General features: G+C 40.5%; 1 protein-coding gene across 1 annotated transcript in view; it reads right to left on the bottom strand.

The window, feature by feature from the left end:
* The window catches only part of LOC139383446 (synaptotagmin-like protein 2), a 51,621-nt gene extending 32,480 nt beyond the window's left edge, over window positions 1-19,141 (bottom strand). Inside the window, exons 1-6 of the mRNA XM_071127993.1 lie at window positions 18,683-19,141; window positions 14,282-14,427; window positions 13,967-14,060; window positions 13,049-13,094; window positions 12,916-12,958; window positions 11,290-12,819 (exon numbers count right to left, since the gene is read on the bottom strand). Of these exons, the coding sequence (XP_070984094.1) occupies window positions 11,290-12,819; window positions 12,916-12,958; window positions 13,049-13,094; window positions 13,967-14,060; window positions 14,282-14,427; window positions 18,683-18,813 (1,990 nt within the window). The 5' untranslated portion in view covers window positions 18,814-19,141. The remainder of the gene's footprint in view (window positions 1-11,289; window positions 12,820-12,915; window positions 12,959-13,048; window positions 13,095-13,966; window positions 14,061-14,281; window positions 14,428-18,682) is intronic.
* Between the last annotated feature and the right edge of the window lie 6,507 nt (window positions 19,142-25,648).

The raw sequence follows: 25,648 nt of genomic DNA, 5'->3' as shown, positions 1-25,648 counted from the left end.
ACATAGCTTCAGTGTGTAAATCAGCTACAAAGATGTGTCAGCATTGAATAATTGTCTCTTAGGGGAAGTGATGAGCTCTACAGCTGACACTCACAACTCAATCGCTGGGTGAATATTGTTTTCTGCCCCCTCCCTCTTTCTGGTACTCACCCATAAAAAGGACCAAGCCTGGCCTGCTGAGGAGTGACGGACTCCATCCTAGCTGGAGGGGTGTTCTCATCTTATCTATGAACATAGACAGGGCTCTAACTCCTCTAGCTTCACAATGAGATAGGCAGCAGGCTGTTAGCCAGCCTGTACCTTAGTGGAGTCTGCCACTAGCACAGTCAGTGTAGTCAGCTCAGCTAACCCCATCGGGACCGTGTCTGTGCCTCAATCTAGGTTGAGCAAAACATAACATGGCAGTGTTCGCCTTAGTAATCTCACTGGAATGAAGACCTCCATTCCTGTCATTATTGAAATAGATTGCGATATCTCACATCTCAAAATAGGGTTACTTAATCAATTCCAATGCAGTCATTGAACTATTCACTGACCATAATCTTGATGTGATTGGCCTAACTGAAACATGGCTCAAGCCAGATGAATTTACTGTGTTAAATGAGGCCTCTCCTCCTGGTTACACTAGTGACCATATCCCTGTGGATCCCGCAAAGGCGGAGGTAATACTGCATTTTCGTCTTTTGAGCTTCTAGTCGGCTAGAGTGTTGAACTAGCAACCGAAAGGTGGCAAGATTGAATCCCTGAGCTGACAAGGTAAAAGTCTGTTGTTCTGCCCCTGAGCAAGGAAGTTAACCCACTTAACTGACTTGCCTAGTGAAATAAAGGTTAAAAAAGAAACTCATGAAATCTATGCAGCCTATTCAATCACTTTCTATAGCTACTCTTTACAGGCCTCCTGTGCCGTATACAGCATTCCTCAGTGAGTTTCCTGAATACTATTGGACCTTGAAGTCATGGCAGATAATATTCACATTTTTGGTGACTAATATTTACATGAAAAAGTCCACAGACCCATTTCAAAAAGCTTTCGTGGCTATCATCAACTTAATGCGTTTTGTCCAACGTGTTTCCGGACCTATGCATTGCCACAGTCATACTCTGGACCTAGTTTTGTCCCATGGAATAAATGTTGTGGATCTTAATGTTTTTCCTCATAATCCTGGACTATCGGACCACCATTTTATTATGTTTGCAATCGCACCAAATAATCTGCTCAGACCCCAACCAAGGATAATCAAAAGTCGTGCTATAAATTATTGAACAACCCAAAGATTCCTAGATGTCCTTCCAGACTCCCTCCACCTACCCAAGGACGAGTACAAAAGTCAGTTAACCTCCTAACTGAGGATCTTAATTTAACCTTGCGTAATACCCTAGATGCAGTCACACCCTTAAAAACAAAAAACATTTGTCACAAGAAATTTGCTCCCTGGTATACAGAAAATACCTGAGCCTTGAAGCAAGCTTCCCAAAAATTAGAACAGAAATGGTGCTCCACCAAACTAGAAGTTTTCCGACTGGCTTGGAAAGACTGTACCGTGCAATATCGAAGAGCCCTCAGTGCTGCTCGATCATCCTATTTTTCCAAACTAATTGAGGAGAATAAGAACTAAATGTAGCATAAGAACTAAAAAGCAGCATTCAACAAGAGAGGATAGCTTTCACTTCAGCAGTGATAAATTCATGAACGTCTTTGATGAAAAGATCATGATCATCAGAAAGCAAATTACAGACACCACTTTGAATCTGCATATTTCTCCAAAGCTCAGATGTCATGAGTCTACACAGAACTGCCAGGACCTAGGATCAATAGAGGCACTCAACATTTTTGATCCTGTCTCTCTTGACACATTCATGAAAATAGTCATGGCCTCTAAACCTTCAAGCTGTATACTGGACCCTATTCTAACTAAACTACTGAAAGAGCTACTACCTGTGCTTGGCCCATCTATGTTGAACATAATAAATGGCTCCCTATCCTCTGGATGTGTACCAAACTCACTAAAAGTGGCAGTAATAAAGCCTCTCTTGAAAAAGCCCAACCTTGACCCAGATTTTTTTTTTTTTTTTAATATTGGCCAATATTGAATCTCTCATACCTCTCAAAAACTGTTGAAAAAGCTGTTACGCGGGAACTCACTGCCTTCCTGAAGACAAATAATGCATCGAAATGCTTCAGTCTGGTTTTAGAGTCCATCATAGCACTCAGACAGCACTCTGACAAATGCATTTGTTAGTTTCGCCATCCCTCAAGGTTCCATTTTAGTACCACTATTGTTTTCACTATATATTCTACCTCTCGGTGATGTCATTCGGAAACACAATGTCAACTTTCACGGCTATGCGGATGACACACAGCTGTACGTTTCGATGAAACATGGTGAAGCCCCAAAATTGCCTACCCTGAAGCCTGTGTTTCAAACATAAGGAAGTGGGCGGAGGCAAATGTTTTACTTTTAAACTCGGAATAAACAGAGATGCTAGTTCTAGGTTCCAATAAACAAAAGAGATCTGCTGTTGGATCTGACAATTCATCTTGATGGTTGTACAGTCATCTCAAATAAAACTGTGCACCCTGATCTCTCCTTTGATGAACAAATCAAGAATATTTCAAGGATAGCTTTTTTCCCCATCTTTGTGACATTGCAAAAATCATTTACTTTTTGTCCAGAAATTATTCAGAAAAGCTAATCAATGTTTTTGTCACTTCTAGACTGCGATGCTCTACTCTCCGGCTACCGGATAAAGCACTAAATAAACTTCAGTTAGCGCTAAACACGGCTGATAGAATCCTGACTAGAGCTAAACACGGTTGCTAGAATCCTGACTAGAACCAAAACATTTGTCTACCAGGGGGCAGAGCTATGAGCTATAGCCTCTCTTCATTGACTTCCAGTTAAGGCTAGGGCTGATTTCAAGATTTTACCGCTAACCTACAAAGCATTACATGGGTTTTCTCCTTCCTATCTCTCCGATTTGGTCCTGCCGTACATACCTACAGTACACGTATGCTACAGTCACAAGACGCAGGCCTCCTTTTTGTCCCTAGAATTTATACAGCTGGAGGCAGGGCTTTCTCCTATAGAGCTCCATTTTCATGGAATGATCTGCCTATCCATGTGAGAGATGCAGACTCGGTCTGAATCTTTAAGTCTTTACTGAAGACTCAACTCTTCTGTAGGTCCTATGATTGAGTGTAGTCAGGCCCAGGGGTGCGAAGGTGAACAGCAAGGCACTGGAGCGACAAACTGCCCTTGCCGTCTCTGCCTGGCCGGCTCCCCTTTCTCCAATGGGATTCTTTGCCTCTGACCCTATTACGGGGGCTGAGTGACTGGCTTACTAGTGCTCTTCCATGCCGTCCCTAGGAGGGGTGAGTCACTTGAGTGGGTTGAGTCACAGACGTGATCATCCTGTCTGGGTTTGCGCCACCCGGGCTCGTGCGGTGGAGGAGAACTTTGTGGGGTGTATTCAGCCTTGTCTCAGGGTAGTAAGTTGGTGGTCTGTTGATATCCCTCTAGTGGTATGGGGGCTGTGCTTTGGCAAAGTGGGTGGGGGTTATATCCTGCCTGTGAGGGTATCATCGGACTGGGCTCCAGTGTCCCCTGACCCACCCGTCTCAGTCTCCAATATCTATGCTGCAATATTCTATGTGCCGGGGGGCTAGGGTCAGTTTGTTATATCTGGTGTATCTGATGTCCTGTATGAATTTAAGTTTGTTCCTTCTAATTCTCTCTCTCCCTCTCCCTAGGATCATGCCTCAGGACTACCTGGCCTTATGACTTCTGGCTGTCCCCAGTCCACCTGGTGCTGCTGCTCCAGTTTCAACTGTTCTGCCTGCTTCTAGGGAACCCTGACCTGTTCACCGACGTGCTTCCTTTTCCCGGACTTGCTGTTTTCGACTCTCTTTCTGTACGGCACCTGCTTTCTCAACCTCTGAATGCTCAGATATGAAAAGCCAACTGACATTTACTCCTCAGGTACTACTGACCTGTTGCACCATCTACAACCACTGTGATTATTATTTGACCCTGCTGGTCATCTATGAATGTTTGAACATCTTGAAGAACAATCTGGCCTTAAATGGCCATGTACTATTATAATCTCTACCTGGCACAGAAAGAAGAGGACTGGCCAATGAGCCTCATTCCTCTCTAGGTTTCTTCCCAAGTTCAGGCCTTTCTAGGGACTTTTTCCAAGCCACTGTGCTTCTACATCTGCAATGCTTACTGTTTGAGGTTTTAGGCTGGTTTTCGGTATTGCACTTTGTGACGTCTATTGATATAAAAAGGGATTTATAAATAAATGTGATTGATTGTACTTTGCTCCGTTCATCTTTCCCTCGATCCTGACTAGTCTCCCAGTCCCTGTCGCTGAAAAACATCCCCACAGCATTTGTTGGTACCCTTCCCCAGATCTGTGCCACGACACAATCCTGCCTCGGAGCCCTACGAACAATTCCTTCGACCTAATGGCTTGGTTTTTGATCTGTCATGCACTTTCGACTGTGGGAACTTATACAGAAATGTGTGTGCCTTTCCAAATCATGTCCAATTAATTGAATTTACCACAGGTGGACTCCAATCAAGTTGTAGAAACATCTCATGGATGATCAATGGAAACAGGATGCACCTCAGCTCAATTGAGTCTCATCGCAAATGGTCTGAATACTTATGTAAATAAGGAATTTCTGTTTTTAATCTTAATAGATTTGCAAACATTTCTAAAAACCTGTTTTTCCTTTGTCATTATGGGGTATTGTGTGTAGATTGATGAGAAAATTCTTTCATTTAATCAATTTTAGAATAAGGCTGTAATGTAACAAAATGTGGAAAAAAGGAAGGCGTCTGAACACATTCCGAATGTACTGTGTGTGTGTGTGTGTGTGTGTGTGTGTGTATATATATATATATATATATATATATATATATACACACATATATATACACACACACACACACACACACACACACACACACACACACACACACACACACACACACAGTGCCTTGCGAAAGTATTCGGCCCCCTTGAACTTTGCGACCTTTTGCCACATTTCAGGCTTCAAACATAAAGATATAAAACAATCATGAAGTGGAACGACATTTATTGGATATTTCAAACTTTTTTAACAAATCAAAAACTGAAAAATTGGGCGTGCAAAATTATTCAGCCCCCTTAAGTTAATACTTTGTAGCGCCACCTTTTGCTGCGATTACAGCTGTAAGTCGCTTGGGGTATGTCTCTATCAGTTTTGCACATCGAGAGACTGAAATGTTTTCCCCTTCCTCCTTGCAAAACAGCTCGAGCTCAGTGAGGTTGGATGGAGAGCATTTGTGAACAGCAGTTTTCAGTTCTTTCCACAGATTCTCGATTGGATTCAGGTCTGGACTTTGATTTGGCCATTCTAACACCTGGATATGTTTATTTTTGAACCATTCCATTGTAGATTTTGCCTTATGTTTTGGATCATTGTCTTGTTGGAAGACAAATCTCCGTCCCAGTCTCAGGTCTTTTGCAGACTCCATCAGGTTTTCTTCCAGAATGGTCCTGTATTTGGCTCCATCCATCTTCCCATCAATTTTAACCATCTTCCCTGTCCCTGCTGAAGAAAAGCAGGCCCAAACCATGATGCTGCCACCACCATGTTTGACAGGTCTTGGTAGATTTGCAGTGGTCTGATACTCCTTCCATTTCAATATTATCGCTTGCACAGTTCTCCTTGGGATGTTTAAAGCTTGGGAAATCTTTTTGTATCCAAATCCGGCTTTAAACTTCTTCACAACAGTATCTCAGACCTGCCTGGTGTGTTCCTTGTTCTTCATGATGCTCTCTGCGCTTTTAACGGACCTCTGAGACTATCACAGTGCAGGTGCATTTATACGGAGACTTGATTACATACAGGTGGATTGTATTTATCACCATTAGTCATTTAGGTCAACATTGGATCATTCAGAGATCCTCACTGAACTTCTGGAGAGAGTTTGCTGCACTGAAAGTAAAGGGGCTGAATAATTTTGCATGCCAAATTTTTCAGTTTTTGATTTGTTAAAAAAGTTTGAAATATCCAATAAATGTCGTTCCACTTCATGATTGTGTCCCACTTGTTGTTGATTCTTCACAAAAAAATACAGTTTTATATCTTTATGTTTGAAGCCTGAAATGTGGCAAAAGGTCGCAAAGTTCAAGGGGGCCGAATACTTTCGCAAGGCACTGATATATATATATATATATATATATATATCAAAAGTTTGAACACACCAACTCATTCAAGGCATTTTCTTTATTTTTACTATTTTCTACATTGTAGAATAATAGTGAAGACGTAAACTATAAAATAACACATGTAATCATGTAGTAACCAAAAAAAAAGTGTCAAAAAAATCAGAATATATTTTATATTTGAGATTCTTCAAAGTACAGTGGTTCATCCTGTAAAAGTTGCATCACACTGCAGCACACCTTGTGGGCTGCCACAGAATTCTATGGTATGTTATCCAGCCTTTGTTGCCATATATGCTAGTTAGTGCTAGTTCGACCAGCAGAGGGCATCTTTGGGAAGCATGTAACTTTGTGATATTGCCGGTACAAGAGAATTTTATTAATATGATTAATATTATGGGGGTTTTCTATTCCAAGAAGAAAAAAACAAAAACTTGATAGGAAAATATGGCGCTGTACAACGTGACCGTTTCCACACTCTAATTGTAGGCTAACCAATACCCAAACAGAGATTCTGTGAAAATAAAAATCTAATTGATTTATCAAGACCAGTCCCCATGCTTGTCTCAGAGCATCATAAAACAGTGCTGAAATAGTTGACCACACGTTTGTAGGCTATTGTTTCAAATTCTATTATAACAATTGGATGACTTTGGGTGTTCCATTAAGAAATCTTAAAATAACTCCACCACAGAGAAAGGAGCCTTGAATAATTAAACATGTCGGTAAAATACTGTTAGACTTGGGGATTATGGTCACGGACAGTGCTATTCGCCTGTGTTACGCCAAACGTCAAAGTCCAGGAAAATTAACAGGTACAGTAATATTGTAAAGTAGGTCTAATAATGCTAAAAATAATGTTTAAATAAATAGACTGTTGGTCTTTACTGTATGCTGCACATTTTTACATTACATTGTATTCCATTTCCAGCGAGACTATTAAAACCAACTCACTGACGGTTGAAGATGATGAGCGACTGGCAAATGCAGTCTGGAATCTGCTGGCATCACAGTACAACATCAACATCGCTCTAATCAATCAGAAGACAGTTGAAGAAACTTAAGTGGACTTATGGAAAGGCTCTGTAGCACATATTGTATATCAGGGTTCGTCAACTAGGTTTGGCCCCAGGATAATTTTTTTCTGAGACGATACTCAGCTGGCCAGAACATAATATGTATATAATATTAGCACAATTAATTGGCCTACACTACATATATAACACATATGATTAGTACATAATAAATTCAGTGACAATAAGATAATAATGTTGATCTGATAACGCTCATAACAACACTATGTTTCTATTCAATTATTTTTTTGTCTCTGTGCGTGATTGGTGGGGAAAAACACGTCTACAGTACGTAGCTTATTGTAGGCTACACTACAAAGTCAACATTTGTTCAGAACAATTCGCTTAATAGCAAGATAAAAGGTCGCTCTCAAAAAGTATCAAGAAGGTAGATTATGAAAATCAAAGTTTCAGTGAAGATTGTAAAGAGAGATATGCGTTCATCGCTCCATCTTTTCCCGATGCCAAGCCAGTGTGTCTTATTTGCAATGAAAATATCGCTGTTTGAATTATTTGCAATCTCAGACGTTATTCTGAATCGAAGCATTGAACTTTCAGTGGCCTTCCCGCCCCATACAGAGACCCGACACAGAAACATTGAATCATTAACTGCAAGCTGCAACCACAGCTTTTTTTGCGGAATAAATCTGCAGTTACAAGGAAGGGGGAAACAGCTGTGGACATGGTGGAGAAATTTGAGGTCTTTACTAGGAAGCTTGAGTTGTTCGATTTGGACTTGTCATCTGGAAGGCTTCTGCACTTCAGCACACTGAAGAAACGACAGGCTGAGGGACCAGGCTGCAGCATTGTCACAGAGGTGATGGAAGATTCCATCAAGCAGGGACAACTTATCCACCAGATTTGAAGACTACAGCATGCCCAAGGATATCATTGCGTTTGTACGTTATCCTCTCACAGTCCGCCCAGGTGGAGAATTTTCCTCCCTTGCTAAGAATACAATACCTTCGCTGGATGAGGCCACAATTCAAACTGAGCTGATTGAATTCCAGACATCGAGCCAAATCAGGGATGCGCTCAGGAGTGCCGAGTCCCTGTGTGCGTTGTGGGTGGCATGCTCAGAGGAATACAGCACAATAAAGAAACTGGCATTTTATGTGCTAACAATGTTTGGATTGACTTACACCTGTGAGTCCTCATTTTCCTTTATGAGCGCAATATAGACTCATGACAGAAACCGGCTTTCACATTAGTCAATCAAGGACTGCCTGCACATCAAAATCACATCCATCCATCAAACCAAACATCCACAAGATCGTGTCCGAGGGGAAATGCAACTTTTATCATTGAATAAGTAACTTAGTGGCCTATATGACTGTATTTAGTAAATACTAATATTATTGTGAGAGTTTATCCAGGGATATTTACATTTCAAGCTGACAGTATGTTCTGTTTGTTCGGTCGTTACAGAGCTGGCTATCCCGACAGACACTTTTTTTCGTTAAATTATTGTTTTATGTAGGATGCTATATTTTTGACGAGTTGCAATTGTAAGTAGGCCTAATAAAAAAAATCCTAGTTCTATTAGGCTGTTAAGCCTCATAACTGGCTGAGGTAGGCTAAGTTATTTTATATAGGTCTAGGCTCCAAGGAAATAGACTCAAATTAAGCCCTCTTGTTCTTTGTGAAGTCAAATTAAAATGAAGATGATTGATTATTGAATTGCTCGACTGGTGTAGGTTTTCTCCATCTGTTGGTGTGCAACACTTGCATAACAAGTTAGCTAGATTTTCCGCACCAGGCACTGTTCATCTCCTATTGATTGCACTGCTGTTGCAGCTTAACGTTTCAGCAGCACAAAATGGCCCGCTGCCTGCTTTGTTAGTTGACTGTCTCCTGCATTCTCTCTTATCATGAATTAAGTTAAAGTGTAACTTTTTTATTGTTTAGGTACGGTGACTTCCTTCTTGGGACATTGCATTTAGGAGTATTTTTTATGAAAACAATTTTCATAATTATTTTGGGGGGACAAATAATATTGCCGCCAGTTGTTTTCTACAATTTAAATTGAACCTTTATTTAACTATTATTAACTATTATTTTTCTGGTGGATTAAACAAAATAACAATATTTTGGAGATGATTTAGTTTTCAAATAACCGAAAGTAATCGGAATGTAATCGGAATATATAGGGAAAAGGCCATTCTTGAACATGGGGTGAGACATTCTTACTAATTTGCAAATAAAGCCAGTTTGTTGTTTAGAAAACTGTATTTTGTTTTTAGAGGGAGAGAAACCAAAAGCCCACCGTGCCTATTTTTTGGACAAGGACATCCCGGCCGGCCAAACCCTCCCCTAACATGGACAACGCTGGGCCAATTGTACATCCCCTCATGGGTCTCCCAGTCACGGCCAGCACGGGTATAGAACCAGCATCTGTAGCAACGCAGTTTACACTGCGATGCAGTGTCTTAGACCGCTGAGCCACTTGGGAGGCCCCACCCACAAAGTTTTTCATGCTGATCAATTGCATTGCACAAAGTATCAAAATACTACTTAAACAGAGAAATTCAAATTCATTATTAGGAGATATGCTGGACCCTATGTCAGAGGTTTTTTTGGGACCACATCGTGTCTATTGTCCTGCTAATAGCCCTTGTGAAAAACAAGTGTTCGAAAACATTTTTCCCCCTTCCACTTGCCTTTTCCATTAATTTTGTATTTTTATCAAGGAATTCTACAGTATACAGTATATGCTTTATCTGCCATTTCGCAGGTGCATGAGTTTTGGAGTTAAAAATCTCTTCCCAACAATTTAGTTAAGTGATAAGTATCATTGCAATTCCAAATAAAATGTAATATTTTTTGCTCAAATAATTTAGCAGGTCATTCTCCGCCTGACTCTCCGCCAATGACATGACTCTCTGCCAATAATTACATTTGGAGTATTAGAGGATTCTAAATGTCAGCCTTTAAATGCTTTATTATCCAAATGTTTAAAGTGCGTGTGGGAGATGAAGATAATGCATTTGCCTGTTAGGGCTTTCAGGAGGAACAGAAAATTGTGTGTCAATTCCATGCCATGGAATCACTTCCCAACTATTTTGCAATCTATGTCTCTCTGCCAATAATTAAATTTAGAGGATTGGAGGATTCTAAATTAATATCTAATGGGCATTTTTTGTTAGGGCAAATCTGGTCTGTCAGTTTATCTAATAATAATAATAATAATAACAATAATCACTTTGTAAATAAGGATGCATTATGAAAGGATAATGACATGCGCAAGAGACAGTGGGAATATTGCTCATTTTAGAGACTATAATACTGTATCCATGGCATCCAGGTCAGGATAACCACAAAGAACTAACTGGAATATAATTACATAACATTTTTGTTTCTCTTAGAATAACCTTCTTCATCCTCATCATTTAGTTCATTGAAATTCAATTTTGAAGTTGTGCACAATTATCCGTTTTAATTTGGTTTATATTGCTCATTCATTGTCAGTTATAGACACATTAGTGCATTGGGAACCAAGAGCATAATCAGTGCTCTTAACTCCCCTTTGTGGTTGTTTGGAGCAATGAAGCAGTCATGTAGGGTAACATTCTAAACCACAAATTCCCACGGCATAATCTCAAAACTTTTAATTGAGGAACCACTGAAGAAAATAAAGGAAAATCCTTGAATGAGTAGGTGTGTCCATACTTTTGACCGGGACTGTATATATATATTTTTTTTTATAAGTCAAAGGTGTGTCATGACACTCCTCAAATGTCATGTGTTGCAAACGAGGAAACACTGTAAAGTACTTTCATTCTGAGCCTCCTTTTTAACAATGTAGTCACTTAAGAGTTGACCTTCAATAGCAAGCACAAACACAGTTATGAAGGCAAAATATTTGAAATCACGAGATCAGGATTTAATTTTATCATGATAGTTCGGCTAACAAAAGCATCGCAACATGTTGTGGCATGTGAAACTGAAAAATTACATACCAATGTTTAAACTGCAAAACAGAGAGACATCTTACCTTCAGTGTCATCTGTCACTCGGGATTCAGAGGAATTGACCACTATTGTGGGAATGAGACATTTTCCAGTCTTCTGATTCACTTTTTGAAAGTCTACATTTGAAGACAGCTCCAAAGTATTCCTTTCCTTAAATATATCTACCTCCTCTCCATCTAAAGTAACAAATGTCTGCCCATCCACTGCTTTACTTAGAGATTCAGTAGACTTCTTTACATCCATCTGTTCTTGTTTATTTTCTTCATCAAAATCTCCTGGAGAAACGCTATGGTTCATCTTTGTTACATGTTTCATGCCACCAACAATTGCAGTCTGTGAGAGAGAATCATTTCTAAACTTTGACACTTCCTTCTCTTTGTCCTCACCAGTGTCCTCCTTTGATGTATGGAGATTGCTAGAAATAATGACTTCATCTTGAACATGAACAGCAAATGGTAGCGATTCCTCTGAACAAACTAGGTCCTTCTTGGGTCTGGCCTCTTTGAAGATAGATGATTCATCAACAGGAACATGTTTGTCTATGGTGAGTATGGCCTGTGGTCCCTCTTGGAGCAAGTACTGGGGTTTCTCTACACATTTGAATGACTCAATGGTAGGCAAAGGGTCATTTCTCTGGAGAGAGTATGTATCCTCAAATGATAGCATTTCACTGTGGTTTTGGTCTGTTTGAAGTTCTTGGCTCTCTGTTGAAACATCTTGGTTTAGCCTAACATATTCCAGCCCCAGCATATCTTCATATTCAAGCTGAAATTGCTCCTTCTCATACTTGACCTCTGAAGATTGCATGCTACGAGGCCCCTCACGTTCTGAAACTACATCATCAGGTCTCCTGTTGTTGAACTTATCTTCTGATTGGGTCATAGTGCCACTAGGTGGAGTCCCTGCGGTATTTGTCTTTCCATGGGTAAAATTGACCTCTTTTGGCTTTGGCCTTATGTGGCTGCTCTGTGGCGAGATCTCAAAAGACGGAGTAGTGAGAGACTCATGCCCTGAATGCTCAACATCAAAACCGATGGTGCTATCCTCTGACCTATTATGTGTGTCAACCCTAGGCAATATCACTATTGTTTTAGTTGTTCCTATGGCCATCTCTGTGTCTTTTGGCTCGGCCTCTATGACGCTACTTTTGAACTCTGGTTGTGTCCATACATAGGGGTCTACATACATTACAGAGCTGTTCTTCTCTGGATCATCCTTTATCTCAGGGGGAAACACCAGCTTTCTGCTAGACTTCAGATTCACAATAGTGTCCAGGGATTTGGTTGTTGGTTTGGTTTGAGGGCCGGGACTAGATACGTTGATAGGACCGAGCTGCGACTCAAGAACGACATTGGCAATATAAGCAGATTCTGTCTTGTTTTCTTGTCCAGGTTTCCTGTCTGGTGATTGGTGGACAGTGTCAGTTGTGCTAGAGTATGGCATCTCTTGATTTTGAGATGTAAATGGGTTGGTACATTTTTCCTCACTAGCAGGCCCCTCATGAGACCTGTAGAGTGGATGTTTCCATTCAGGAACATCAACAGTGGTGTTGTCTGTAACAAATGAAAAGTTCAAGTTTAGTTTACGGTTGGCCTGTCGGGATAAGGTTCGGTGGATCCTTCCACAGCTGCTAAATATTTCATACTCACCAGTATCCACAGTGCTTTCCTCATTGCTAAGTTCCTGGTTAGCCTGAGGATCACAATTGTGTTATTATGTATCAACTCTGATTAAAGTGAAAGAAAGTTGTGTCTCAAATAATAATGCAATAAAAAAAAATACCTTTTCACGAAAAGATAGGCTGAGGAAACTTGTGTCTGGTGTCTGGCTATGTGTGGAAAAGAGAGATTGTAAGGAGTTGTACTCAAACATTAAGAATATAAGTACTTCATGTGCATATGCAGTACTTCAAATGTCAGTACAAGAATGAAAGTTGTAGAACTCTTTAAAAAAAAAAGTGTATATTTGGCTAAATTAAAATGTTTGAATGACAAATAGGTATTTCTTCAATATCAGTTTTCAAAGCTTCATGCAATTGTTGAAAAGCCAAGTGATTTATTTAGTGAGTTGCATGCATAGATACAGTAATAGAATTGCGTGCACCAATACAGTAATTGCTTGCTTTCTAATCTAAAACAAATCATTGAGTAAAATAAATCTAATGGCCATCTGAGCTATTTGCGTTGACACCCCCCCTCTCTTGTTTTTACAATGCTGCTACTCGCTATTATCTATAAACAGTCCCTTTACCCCTACCTACATGTACAAATTACCTCGACTAGCCTGTACCCCCGCACATTTACTCGGTACCCCCTGTATATAGCCTTTTTGTTATTTTATTTAGTTACTTTTTACTTTAGTTTGTTTAATAAATATTTTCTTAAAACTGCTGTTGGTTAAGGGCATGTAAGTAAGGATTTCACCTGTTGTATTCGGGGCATGTGACAACTATAATTTGATTTGAAAACACCTTGCAGTAACAGTTATTCTCTGGCATAGCCATGAAGTATAATTATGTAATACCAGCACAGAAGTCTTCTGAAGCATTTATTGCCAGAAGTTTGCTCTTGTAACACATTTCTCTTCTATTAGGAGATAGCAATTCACTGTTCAATGCTTAAGCCTCTGCAATGTGTATGTTTGTATTCCCTGTGTGACCAGAAATCTAGATATTGTAGGCGACTCTTAGAATAAACTTACATCTCAGAAGCCTTGGTTTGAGGGTCCTTATTCTCCTTTTCTCCTTCTTTGTTTTCTGTTTGTCCGACATCGCTGAAAGTGCTAGTCCTAAAGGCTAAGAAGCAGACAATGATCACTCAGATTATTTTATCTTCGGTCAGCCCATCCCTCTGTATGAATAATATAACTAGTCTTTATCCTTCTCTCTGAGGAGTGACAGTGGGAGATGACTGACAAAGGAGTTAAAGTCAGAATATGGAAAATATGAATTATTCTTTCATTGATTGAGAGTGTAATTATTTAACTGATTAAAGGTAATCGGTACAAAATCTATACCTGTTGGCTTCTTTCTCCTCATTGAAGACCTGAGAACTTCTGTCACGTCTGACTGTCGTCCATAGCGACGAGTCCGGAGCTCTTCAAACCACTCCCCGGTCATAACTTTGAGCTTTTTAGGGTCAGGAATGGAGATTTGCAGACGACTGCCACCAATAGAGAATAAAGCAGATAGAAAAGTAGTAAATGAAAAGCCTGATTATTTTAGTAAATATTCCAACAAAAATGTTGGTCTCTATTAACATGAATCTACTGCAATGTAAATCTTGTCAAATATGTAGATGTTTTATATGTTCAAATCAGCTCTTAAATTTGGGCTGAAGGGATAAATATAACAGATGAACAGTACTAATTTCAAGTAATCTATACTGAACAAAAATATAAACACAACATCCAACAATTTGAACTATTTTACTGAGTTACAGTTCATATAAGGAAATCAGTCAATTGAAATAAATTCTTTAGGTCCTAATCTACGGTTTTCCCATGACTGGGCATGGGCACAGCAATGGGTGGGCCTGGGAGGGCATAGGCCCATCCACTGGGAAGCCAGGCTCAGCCAATCAGAATTAGTTTTTCCACCACAAAAGGGCTTTATTATTATTAGAAATACTCCTCAGTTTCATCAGCTGTCCGGGTGGCTGGTCTCAGATGATCCCGCAGGTGAAGAAACTGGATGTGGAAGTCCTGGGCTGGTGTGGTTACACTTGGTCTACGGTTGTGAGGCCTGTTAGACGTTCTGCCAAATTATCTAAAACGACGTTGGAGGCTTAAGGTAGAGAAAATAACTACATTATCTGGCATCAACTCTGGTTGACATTCCTGCAGTCAGCATTTCTATTTGCATGCTCACTCAAAACTTGAGACTTCTGTGGCATTGTGTTATGTGACAAAACTGGCCTCTTATTGTCCTCAGCACAAGGTGCACCTGTGTAATGATCGTGCTGTTTAATCAGCTTCTTGATATGCCACACCTGTCAGGTGGATGATTATCTTGGCAAAGGATAAATGCTCAGTAAGAGGGAGGTAAACAAATGTGGGTATGGAACAGATCTGCACCTTATTTCAGCTGATGAAACATGGGACCAACACTACATCTTGCGTTTTTATTTTTGTTAAGTATAATTCAAAATATGTATTTAACTGCATTGAGATACACTATACAGTGCATTTGGAAATTATTCAAACCCCTTGACCTTCCCCACATTTTGTTTTACGTTACAACTTTATTCTAAAATGGATTAAGAATCTATATAATTCTCATCAATCTACTATCAATCTATCTATTTTTCCAAAAAGTACGATCTTTGTCCCCATGTGCAGTTGCAAACCGTAGTCTGGCTTTTTTTAATGGTGGTTTTGGAGCAGTGGCTTCTTCCAGGCTGAGCAGACTCTCAGGGTATGTCGATATAGGACTCGTTTTACTGTGGATATAGATACTTTTGTTTCCTCCAGCATCTTCACAAGGTCGTTTGCTGTGGTTCTGAGATTGATTTGCACTTCTCGCACAAAAGTACGTTCATCTCTAGGAGACAGCACGCGTCTCCTTCCTGAGCGGTATGATGGCTGCATGGTCCCATGGTGTTTATACTTGCGTACTATTGTTTGTACAGATGAAAGTGGTACCTTAAGGCGTTTGGAAATTGCTCCCAAGGATGAACCAGACTTGGAGGTCTACAATCTTTCATCTGAGGTCCTGGCTGATTTCTTTTGATTTTCCCATGATGTCAAGCAAAGAGGCACTGAGTTTGAAGGTAGGCCTTGAAATACATCCACAGGTACACCTCCAATTAACTAAAATGATGTCAATTAGCCCATCAGAAGCATCTAAAGCCATGACATCATTTTCTGGAATTGTCCAAGCTGTTTAAAGGCACAGTCAATTTAGTGTATGTAAACTTCTGACCCACTGGAATTGTGATACAGTGAATTATAAATGAAACAATCTGTCTGTAAACAATTGTTGGAAAAATGAATTGTGTCATGCACAAAGTAGATGGCCAAAACTATAGCTTGTTAACAAGAAATTTGTGGAGTAGTTGAAACGAGTTTTAATGACTCCTATATAAGTGTATGTAAACTTCCGACTTCAACTGTAAGGTCCCACAGTTGACAGTGCATGTTTGCACAAAAACCAAGCCATGAGGTCGAAGGAATTGTCCTTAGAGCTCCGAGTCAGGATTGTGTCGAGGCACAGATTTTGGGAAGGGTACCAAAACAATTCTGCAGCATTGAAGGTCCACAAGCACACATTGGCCACCATTATTCTTAAATGGAAGAAGATTGGAACCATCAAGACTCTTGCTAGAGCTGGCCGCCAGGCCAAACTGAGCAATCGGGGGGAAAAGGGCCTTGGTCAGGGACGTGAACAAGAACCCGATGGTCACTCTGACAGAGCTCCAAAGTTCCTCTGTGGAGATGAGAGAACCTTCCAGAAGGACAAACATCTCTGCAATACAGCACCAATCAGGCATTTATGGTAGAGGCCAGATGGAAAGCCACTCCACAGTAAAAGTCACAAGACAGCCTGCTTCTAGTTTGCCAAAATGCACCTAAAGGACTCTAAGACCATGAAAATCAAGATTGGACCCTTTGGTCTGAATGCCAAGCGTGACGTCTGGAGGACCTGGTACCATCCCTACAATGAAGCATGGTGGTGGCAGCATCATGCTGTGGGGATGTTTTTCCATCGGCAGGGACTGGGAGACTAGTCAGGATTAAGGGAAAGATGAACGGAGCAAAGTTCAGAGAGATCCTTGATGAAAACCTGTTCCAGAGCACCCAGGACCCCCAGACCGGTAGCGAAGGTTCACCTTCCAACTGGATAAACACCCTAAGCACACAGCCAAGACAACAGAGGTGTTTTGGGACAAGTCTCTGAATTGCCTTGAATAGCCCAGCCAGAGCCCAGACTTGAACCCTGGAGAGACCTGAAAGAGCTTGAGAGGATCTGCAGAGAAAAATGGGAGAAACTCCCCAAATACAGGTGGGCCAAGCTTGTAGAGTCATACCCAATAATTCTCTAGGCTGTAATTTCTGCCAAATCTGCTTCAACAAGTACTGAGTAAAGGGTCTGAATACTTATGTAAATGTGATATCAGTTTTTATATTTTTAATACATTTGCAAAAAAAAAAATTTATATATATTTTGCTTTGTCATGACGGGGTATTGTGTGTAGATTGAGATGGGGGAAAAACTGTTTAATACATTTTAGAATAAGGCTGTAAGGTAACAAAATGTGGGAAAAGTAAATGGGTCTGAATGCTTCCCGATTCGGCTATTTCAGCCACACCCGTAGCTGACAGGTGTATAAAATCGAACACACAGCCATGCAATTTCCATAGACAAACATTGGCAGTGGAATGTCTCATACTGAAGAGCTCAGTGACTTTCAGCGTGGCATCATAGGATGCCATCTTTCCAACAAGTCAGTACGTCAAATATCTGCCCTGCTAGAGCTGCCCTGGTCAACTGTAAATGCTGTTATTGTGAAGTGGAAACGTCTAGGAGCAACAACGGCTCAGCCACGAAGTGGTTGGACACACAAGCTCACAGAATAGAACGGTCAAGTGCTGAAGTGCATAACGCGTAAAAATTGTCTGTCCTCGGTTGCAACACTCACTGAAGAGAATTGGAATGGGAAATTCATTTGTACTTCCTCAAATGACTGGAATTGAAATGGAATTGACCCCAACTCTGCTATGTAGCCTAGGCCAATGCTGTATTTATATTTGAATGCATACTTCCTCAGGATGCAACATCATCACCAGAACTGTTCGTCGGGAGCTTCATGACATGGGTTTCCATGGCAGAGCAGCCTAAGATCCCCATGCGCAATGCCAAGAGTCAGCTGGAGTGATCTAAAGCTTACCGCCATTGGACTCTGGAGCACTGGAAACGCGCTCTCTCGAGTGATGAATTGCGCTTAACCATCTGGAAGTCCGACCGACTAATCTGGGTTTGGAGGATGCCAGGAGAACACTACCTGGTCTGGGGCTGTTTTTCATAGTTCGTGCTAGGCCCCTTAGTTCCAGTGAAGGGAAATCTTATAGCTACAGCATACAATGACGATTCTGTGCTTCCAACTTTGTGGAAACAGTTTAGCGAAGGCCCTTTCCTGCTTCAGCATGACAATGCCCCCGTGCACAAAGCGAGGTCCATACAGAAATGGTTTGTCGAGATACAGTAGATGTGGAAGAACTTGACTGGCCTGCACAGAGCCCTGACTTCAACCCCATCAAACACCTTTGGAATGCCGACTGTGAGCCAGGCCTAATCACCGAACATCAGTGCCCGAGCACAACATTAACTATCATGAAATAGGGAATGTTCACTCTCAGCATGTATTCGAACCAACAATATCAAGACATTTATTGCTACCAAGGCCAAAAATTAATTACCGTATGCGTCCAGTCTCTTGCTTCCTGAGGTTGTCATCTCGCTGAAGCACCTGTCGGATTGCCAATTCCTCATCTGTGGACAGATGACTCAGGTCCAGAAACTCCAATAAATCCTTTGTGGACTTCATCATGACATGAAGTTTATGTCAGTTTAACACTTCCAAAAAAAAGCTGTAATTCCAAAAGAGTCCCAAAGATACAAATGAGGAGAAAAAGGAGTTTTGTTTTCAGTCTTCACACACCTGTGAATGTAAATAAAAAAGGGTGCCAAACCGGTTAATCTAGGTTGAGGTAAGAGGAAAAACACATTGACTGATGAAAGGTGAAAGTATGATATATATTCTTTACATGTCCCAAAAAATTCTCAATTTAAAACAGCTAATCTAATGAGGGGACATGCAGCCACTGAGTTCCAACACACATACCAAAGTGTTTGGCCGAACTGGCAAGGAATGATGTAATAATGTAAACAGTGAAAGGTCCTTTGTCAATAAGAGTCGTGTTAATGATTTACAGTGCAAAGCCATTGTCCAGGGAGAATTGCTGTGGGCACTAGGGGCACAAATGTTTTGTCAATAATGTCAAGATTTTAGAATCTAAGGAGAAGTAAAAAATGAATTACTTATCCAGTCTGTTTCCCAGCGTAATGAAAGCTATGGGCAACTTTGTATCAAGGCTTCACTAATGAACAATTTCAGCAACCTTCTCCATTAACACTGAGAAGGGTTTAGCCTTGTTGCAGAGTGAACACCCTTACCTAATGCTTGGGTAAATCATTGTCATTGCTTTAGGAAAACCCAACCTCAAGGCATAGTGGAATTGTTTACAGACAGACACACCTCATTCTTGTGGAAACATACAAGTCATGTGTTCTGACACACCCTATCAAACTGAAACCTGATATATTGACTTTTTTCTAAGGAGGGACCATTTATTTATTTATGATCATCCCATAGTGAGCTATACACTGAGTATACAAAACATTAGGAACACCTGCTCTTTCCATGCCATAAACTGACCAGGTGAATCTAGGTGAAAGCTATAATTCCTTATTGATGATTTTAAATATTAAATCCATTTCAATCAGTGTAGATAGGGGAGGAGACAGGTCAAAAAATGATTTTTAAGCCTTGAGACAATTGAGACATGGATCGTGTAGGTGTGCCATTCAGAGGGTAAAATGGCAAGACAAAAGATTTCAGTGCCTTTCAAAAACTGCAAAGCTGCAGCTTTTTTTAATGCTCAACAGTTTTGTGTGTATCAAGAATGGTCCTTTCGACATCTTGTAGTCCATGGTCTGACGAATTGAGGCTGTTCTGAGGGCAAAACGGGGTGAAACTCAATATAAACGTGTTCCGAATGTTTTGTAAACTCAGTGTATTTATAGGCCTAGATAGTTTCAAGAAAATAAATTGTATTTTATTTTCTTATTTCCTTGTCTATCAATTAGATTTTGAAAATACAGTATCTGTGCAGGTATGACATTGAGAAGATATGATACCTGTATGTACAGTTGAAGTCAGAAGTTTTTCACAAATCCAACATTTAAATCATTGTAAAAGCTATAGAATAATAGTAGAGAGGATGATTTATCTCAGCTTTTATTTCTTTCATCACATTCCCAGTGGGTCAGAAGTTTACACTCAATTAGTATTTGGTAGCATTGCCTTTAAATTGTTTAACTTAAGTCAAACGTTTCAGGTAGCCTTCCACAAGCTTCCCACAATAAGTTGGGTGAATTTTGGCCCATTCCTCCTGACAGAGCTGGTGTAACTGAGTCAGGTTTGTAGGCCTCCTTGCTCGCACACACTTTTTAAGTTCTGCCCATACATTTTCTATAGGATTGAGGTCAGGGCTTTGTGATGGCCACTCCAATACCTTGACTTTGTTGTCCTTAAGCCATTTTGCCACAACTTTGGAAGTATGCTTGGGGTCATTGTCCATTTGGAAGACCCATTTGCAACCAAGCATTAACTTCCTGACTGATGTCTTGAGATGTTGCTTCAATATATCCACATAATTGCCCTTCCTCATGATGGCATATATTTTGTGAAATGCACCAGTCCCTCCTGCAGCAAAGCACCCCCACAACATGTTGCTGCCACCCCGTGCTTCACATGTTGGGATGGTGTTCTTCGGCTTGCAAGCATCCCGCTTTTTCCTCCAAACAAAATGATGGTCATTATGGCCAAACAGTTCTATTTTTATTTCATCAGACCAGAGGACATTTCTCCATAAAGTACGATCTTTGTGCAGTTGCAAACCGTAGTCTGGCTTTTTTATGGCGTTTTTTTTTCCTTGCTGAGCGGCCTTACAGGTTATGTCGATATAGGACTCATTTTACTGTGGATATAGATACTTTTGTACCTGTTTCCTCCAGCATCTTCACAAGGTCCTTTGCTGTTTTTCTGGGATTGATTTGCACTTTTCCTACCAAAGTACGTTCATCTCTAGGAGACAGAACGCATCTCCTTCCTGAGTGGTATGACGGCTGCATGGTCCCATGGTGTTTATACTTGCGTACTATTGTTTGTACAGATGAATGTGGTACCTTCAGGCGTTTGGAAATTGCTCACAAGGATGAACCTGACTTGTGGAGGTCTACAATTTTTTTTCTGAGGTCTTGGCAGATTTCTTTTGATTTTCCCATGGATGTCCAGCAAAGAGGCACCGAGTTTGAAGGTAGGCCTTCAAATACGTCCACAGGTACCTCCAATTGACTCAAATGATGTCAATTAGCCTTAAACTTCTGACCCACTGGAATTGTGACACAGTGAATTATAAGTGAAATAATCTGTCTGCAAACAATTGTTGGAAAAATTACTTGTGTCATGCACAAAGTAGAAGTCCTAAATTACTTTCCAAAACTATAGTTTGTTAACAAGAAATTTGTGGAGTGGTTGAAAAACAAGTTTTAATGACTCCAGCCTAAGTGTATGCAAACTTCCGACTTCAACTGTATTCTTTACATCAACATATGAATCACTTTAAAACGGATTGTATGATATTTTATACACTATATTAGACCCAGCCTTTGGAACTTTGGTTTTCCTAGATATGGCTATTATATTGTGGTCAATACATACTTTGGATTTGGATACTGCTTGAAAGCAAATATGCAGCATTAGTAAAGATGTGATCAATACATGTTGATGATTTAATTATTGTGCTGTTTGTAACTACCCTGGTAGGTTGACTGACAACCTGATCCAGGTTGCAGGCACTGGTTACACATTCAAGTTTTTTCCTGAATGGGCAGCTTGATGATAGTCAGTCAATAGTTAAATGACCCAGAAAATATACTTCTGTTCATATCACATATTATCCAGATATGGACTGTTAGCACTTGGTGGTCTATAGCAGCTTCCCACAAGAATGGGCTTCAGGTGAGGCAGGTGAACCTGTAGCCATATTACTTCAACATTAGATCGTCTCTAGCTTTTCAGGGAAGTGGTTCTGAATATAGACCGCAACACCTCCTCCGTTGGCATTTCTGTCTTTTTGGTAGATGTTATAACCATGTATTGCTACCACTGTATCAAAAGTATTGTCTTAGTGAGTTTCAGAGATAGTCAAAATATGAATGTCATCTGTTACAAGCAAGTTATTGACTTCATGGACCTCGTTTTAGGCTACATATGTTAATATGGGCTATTTTTAGCACTTTTCTGGGTTGCTTAATTGTTTTTAATGCTTTACTGGGAAGCTTATCAGAGGTACACTTTATGCAGCTCACCCTGCACTAAGTGGTCTCCCTACTATTTCACACTGCCTCAGTGCAAACAGTGTAACTCTGGTTTATAGGCTCATGATTACTGCTTACAATAGCTGTAGGATAAACAGCTGTATTTGGTGCATTTAGGGGTACAAACATTAAATTACTTACATTGTGTTTGCCAATGCCCCTAAGATCATGTACATTTGATGCAGCATTATGACGACTCATTGTCACAATGGTAGGGATTAACTGAGCTGGTCTCGGATCATTTACCAGTCATTGTTTTAACGCAGCCTTGAAATGTGTGGACAGAGTCCAGGAACCAAAATGATTTGGATGGACTCATTCCTCTAGAGTATCTTCTGTTTCCAGAAGGTGTCAAAGTTATCAATAAGTGACTCCAGCAGAGCTACAGTTGTCTTTTAGCCAGATGTGTAATGCCAGCCGTGGGGTATGCATGGGTGAGCTGTTGCTAGTAGTTTAAAAACAGACACCTCAGTGCATTCAGCATGTCAACACTTCTTACAAAAACATAGTGATGAAGTGAATCTCTCCTCCACTTTGAGCCAGGAGAGATTGACACGTATATTATTGTTAGCTCTCCGTGTACATTTAAGGGCCAGCCGTGCTGCCCTGTTCTGAGCCAATTGTAATTTTCCCAAGTCCCTCTTTGAGGCACCTGAGCACACGACTGAACAGTAGTCCAGGTGAGACAAAACTAGGGCCTGTAGGACCTGCCTTGTTGATACTTTTGTTAAGGCAGAGCAACACTTTATTATGGACAGAAAACTCCCTATCTTAGCTACATTGTATCAATATGTTTTGACCATGACAGTTTACAATCCAGACAGATGGGTTGTGTGCACGTGTGGTTTGCTTATCGGAGTATGTAGTACAGTAATATAATAGATTATGGCTGTTAAATGCAAGAGATCATGGGGCAGATGTGAATTATCCACATTTACACACCCTAATGATACAGCTAGTCACATAGTAGGACAATTTAAGATAAAAGCTTTTAAAGGGACACAACAACATTGTTTAGTTTGTAGATGGTAGTTTACCCTAACCACTGATTCAAGGTCAGTTTTCTTCTTTTAGAAGTGACATCACTTCTTGGATTGGGAGATCTGATTCTAGTGAAGTGCTTACAAGAAATATACACCTCTGATTATTACATCCAACCTGGGATTTGAATTTACAATGTTAGGGTCACCAGACCAAAGTCTTAACCACTATAACATACAACCACCTCAACATAACTTACGTTCCTTGCTAATATAAACTCACACTGAAGATTTGACAGGCTAGCTGGGCACAGGGCAGAGAGCAGGGGGGAAGGGGAGCAGAGCATCAGGGTTGAGCCTTGGGACAACTGTTTGACAAGCTGTCGGGAATGTTGGCTTAACGGGAGAAGGAATCAGTTACAGGGCAGCGGTCGCTAGCTAAGGTGCCATTGTGGGGCAGAATTTGGTTCAGTCATTCAGGAAGCCTATGGCTCCTCACTAAAGGTGCTGTTCCCGAGAGTTGAGGGAACATGGGATGTACCAAAAATGAAGAATTCAGGAGGGGTTTCTTTTGGGTTTCTATTATAATTAAGGTCCTTGAGTTTGGTTTCATTATTATTAGTGTCTTGCATCTTTATAAAGAGATTTCTAGACTAGTTGATCAATTGAGTAAAGCATTTTACTGCTGGGCTGGAACAAAAGCTTGCACACCAATGTTGCTCTCCAGGACAAGGACTGTACTAAAGGAGTCCAGTAGAACCCCATGTCTTAATATGTTCCCACAAGTGTCCAAATTATTTTAAAGTGATTCCTTCTTGTCTTGTTTCTTTGCTTCATGACGGCTAATCTGAAAACTCTTGAACGATGTGAAATAAATAAAGTTGCAGTGGTAATATTGATATGATAATGATACAGAATGTAATGACAATAATATGGTGGATGACTATGTAGCTTTTTCACCGATCCACAGTCATTAAGTAAAGGAGATGAGGAAAGGAGGATCCAGTCCACTCCACTCTATTTCTGCACTCCCTGCCCTTTCCTCCTCTCTCTCCCCATTCATAAAGTCTCCATGACTAATAGCTGGCGCTAATTACCTCAAAGAACTCAGCGGAGTGTGTCAGTGGTAGTGAAAATATATGTTGGACAGGGAGTTGTGTGTGCATTGTTGTGCATGCGTGTGTGGCAATGTGTGTGTCAGAGTATTTATGTACACATTTTTCTGTGTGTGTCTGTGTGTGCTCGGTTATGTGGCACAGAGTTGGGAGGATGAAGGTACATTTTTGACCAAAGACATGATGGGTATGATACTGTTGGTTGCCGTGGTGACAAGATCACAATTACAGGACACATCTGCAACCTCAGACACGGAAAGCCAAGACTCTTCCTTCAAACCCAAGCTAAACCGGGACAAAAAAATAACTCAATTATATATTTTTTTACATTAAGGTACACTTTATAAAAATGAAGGTAACAGTTTAGGTTATTAGCCCATAATAAACCACAGGCAGTGGCGGCCCGTCATTCAGGGCAAGTGGAGCAGATCCCCACCTGTTTTGCCCCCCCCCCCCCAAAAAAAACATGTTATTTTGGCATTCATACTGGTCACATATCAGTTAGCAAACAATATCAAAATAAATCATTGTGTTAATAAAGCCACATACAAAACTATTTTTGCTTTCTTGAGTAAGTTAGCTCCAAAATGCAGGTGTTTCAGTCTAGCTCAGTGCTTTCTGTGGTGGTGGGGCAGCCAGCGGAAACCGCGTAGCATATGGGTTGGTAATATTCTTTGCCGTGAATGGCTCAGTGTTCTGTCACTCATGGGGACACTACGTCACTTCAAAATCTAAGGGTAGAGCTGGAAAATTCAAGCCCCTTTAGGTGCTGCCATAGAGTTGCATTAGAAGTGCCCATCCAAGAAGGCTCAAGGTCATTGGCCACAGATAAAATGAAGTCACATCACATTATATCTACAGTAGCTCTGATTGGACTGATCAAGGACATCATACTTTAAAAAATCTTATCTAGCAGGCTAACAGTCATCATCATCATGAATCAAGTCGACAATCTACTGGCAAATCCTTTTCAAACCTTGTCATATGAAAATACATTGAGATACATATTTATAATATTTCAGCAGTAGGCAAGTCAAAGGCTGCATATGTGTGGATATCTGGAAGTTAGCCAATGTTTTGACGGTGTCCGAGGTGGAACTGCGTTAGAGCTGTCAAATTCACATAT

This window comes from Oncorhynchus clarkii, chromosome 25 (genome assembly GCF_045791955.1).
Source record: "Oncorhynchus clarkii lewisi isolate Uvic-CL-2024 chromosome 25, UVic_Ocla_1.0, whole genome shotgun sequence".
Lineage (NCBI taxonomy): Eukaryota > Metazoa > Chordata > Actinopteri > Salmoniformes > Salmonidae > Oncorhynchus > Oncorhynchus clarkii.
The sequence above is the reverse complement of the archived record's forward strand: the minus strand, read 5'-3'. Positions and strand labels throughout refer to the sequence as shown.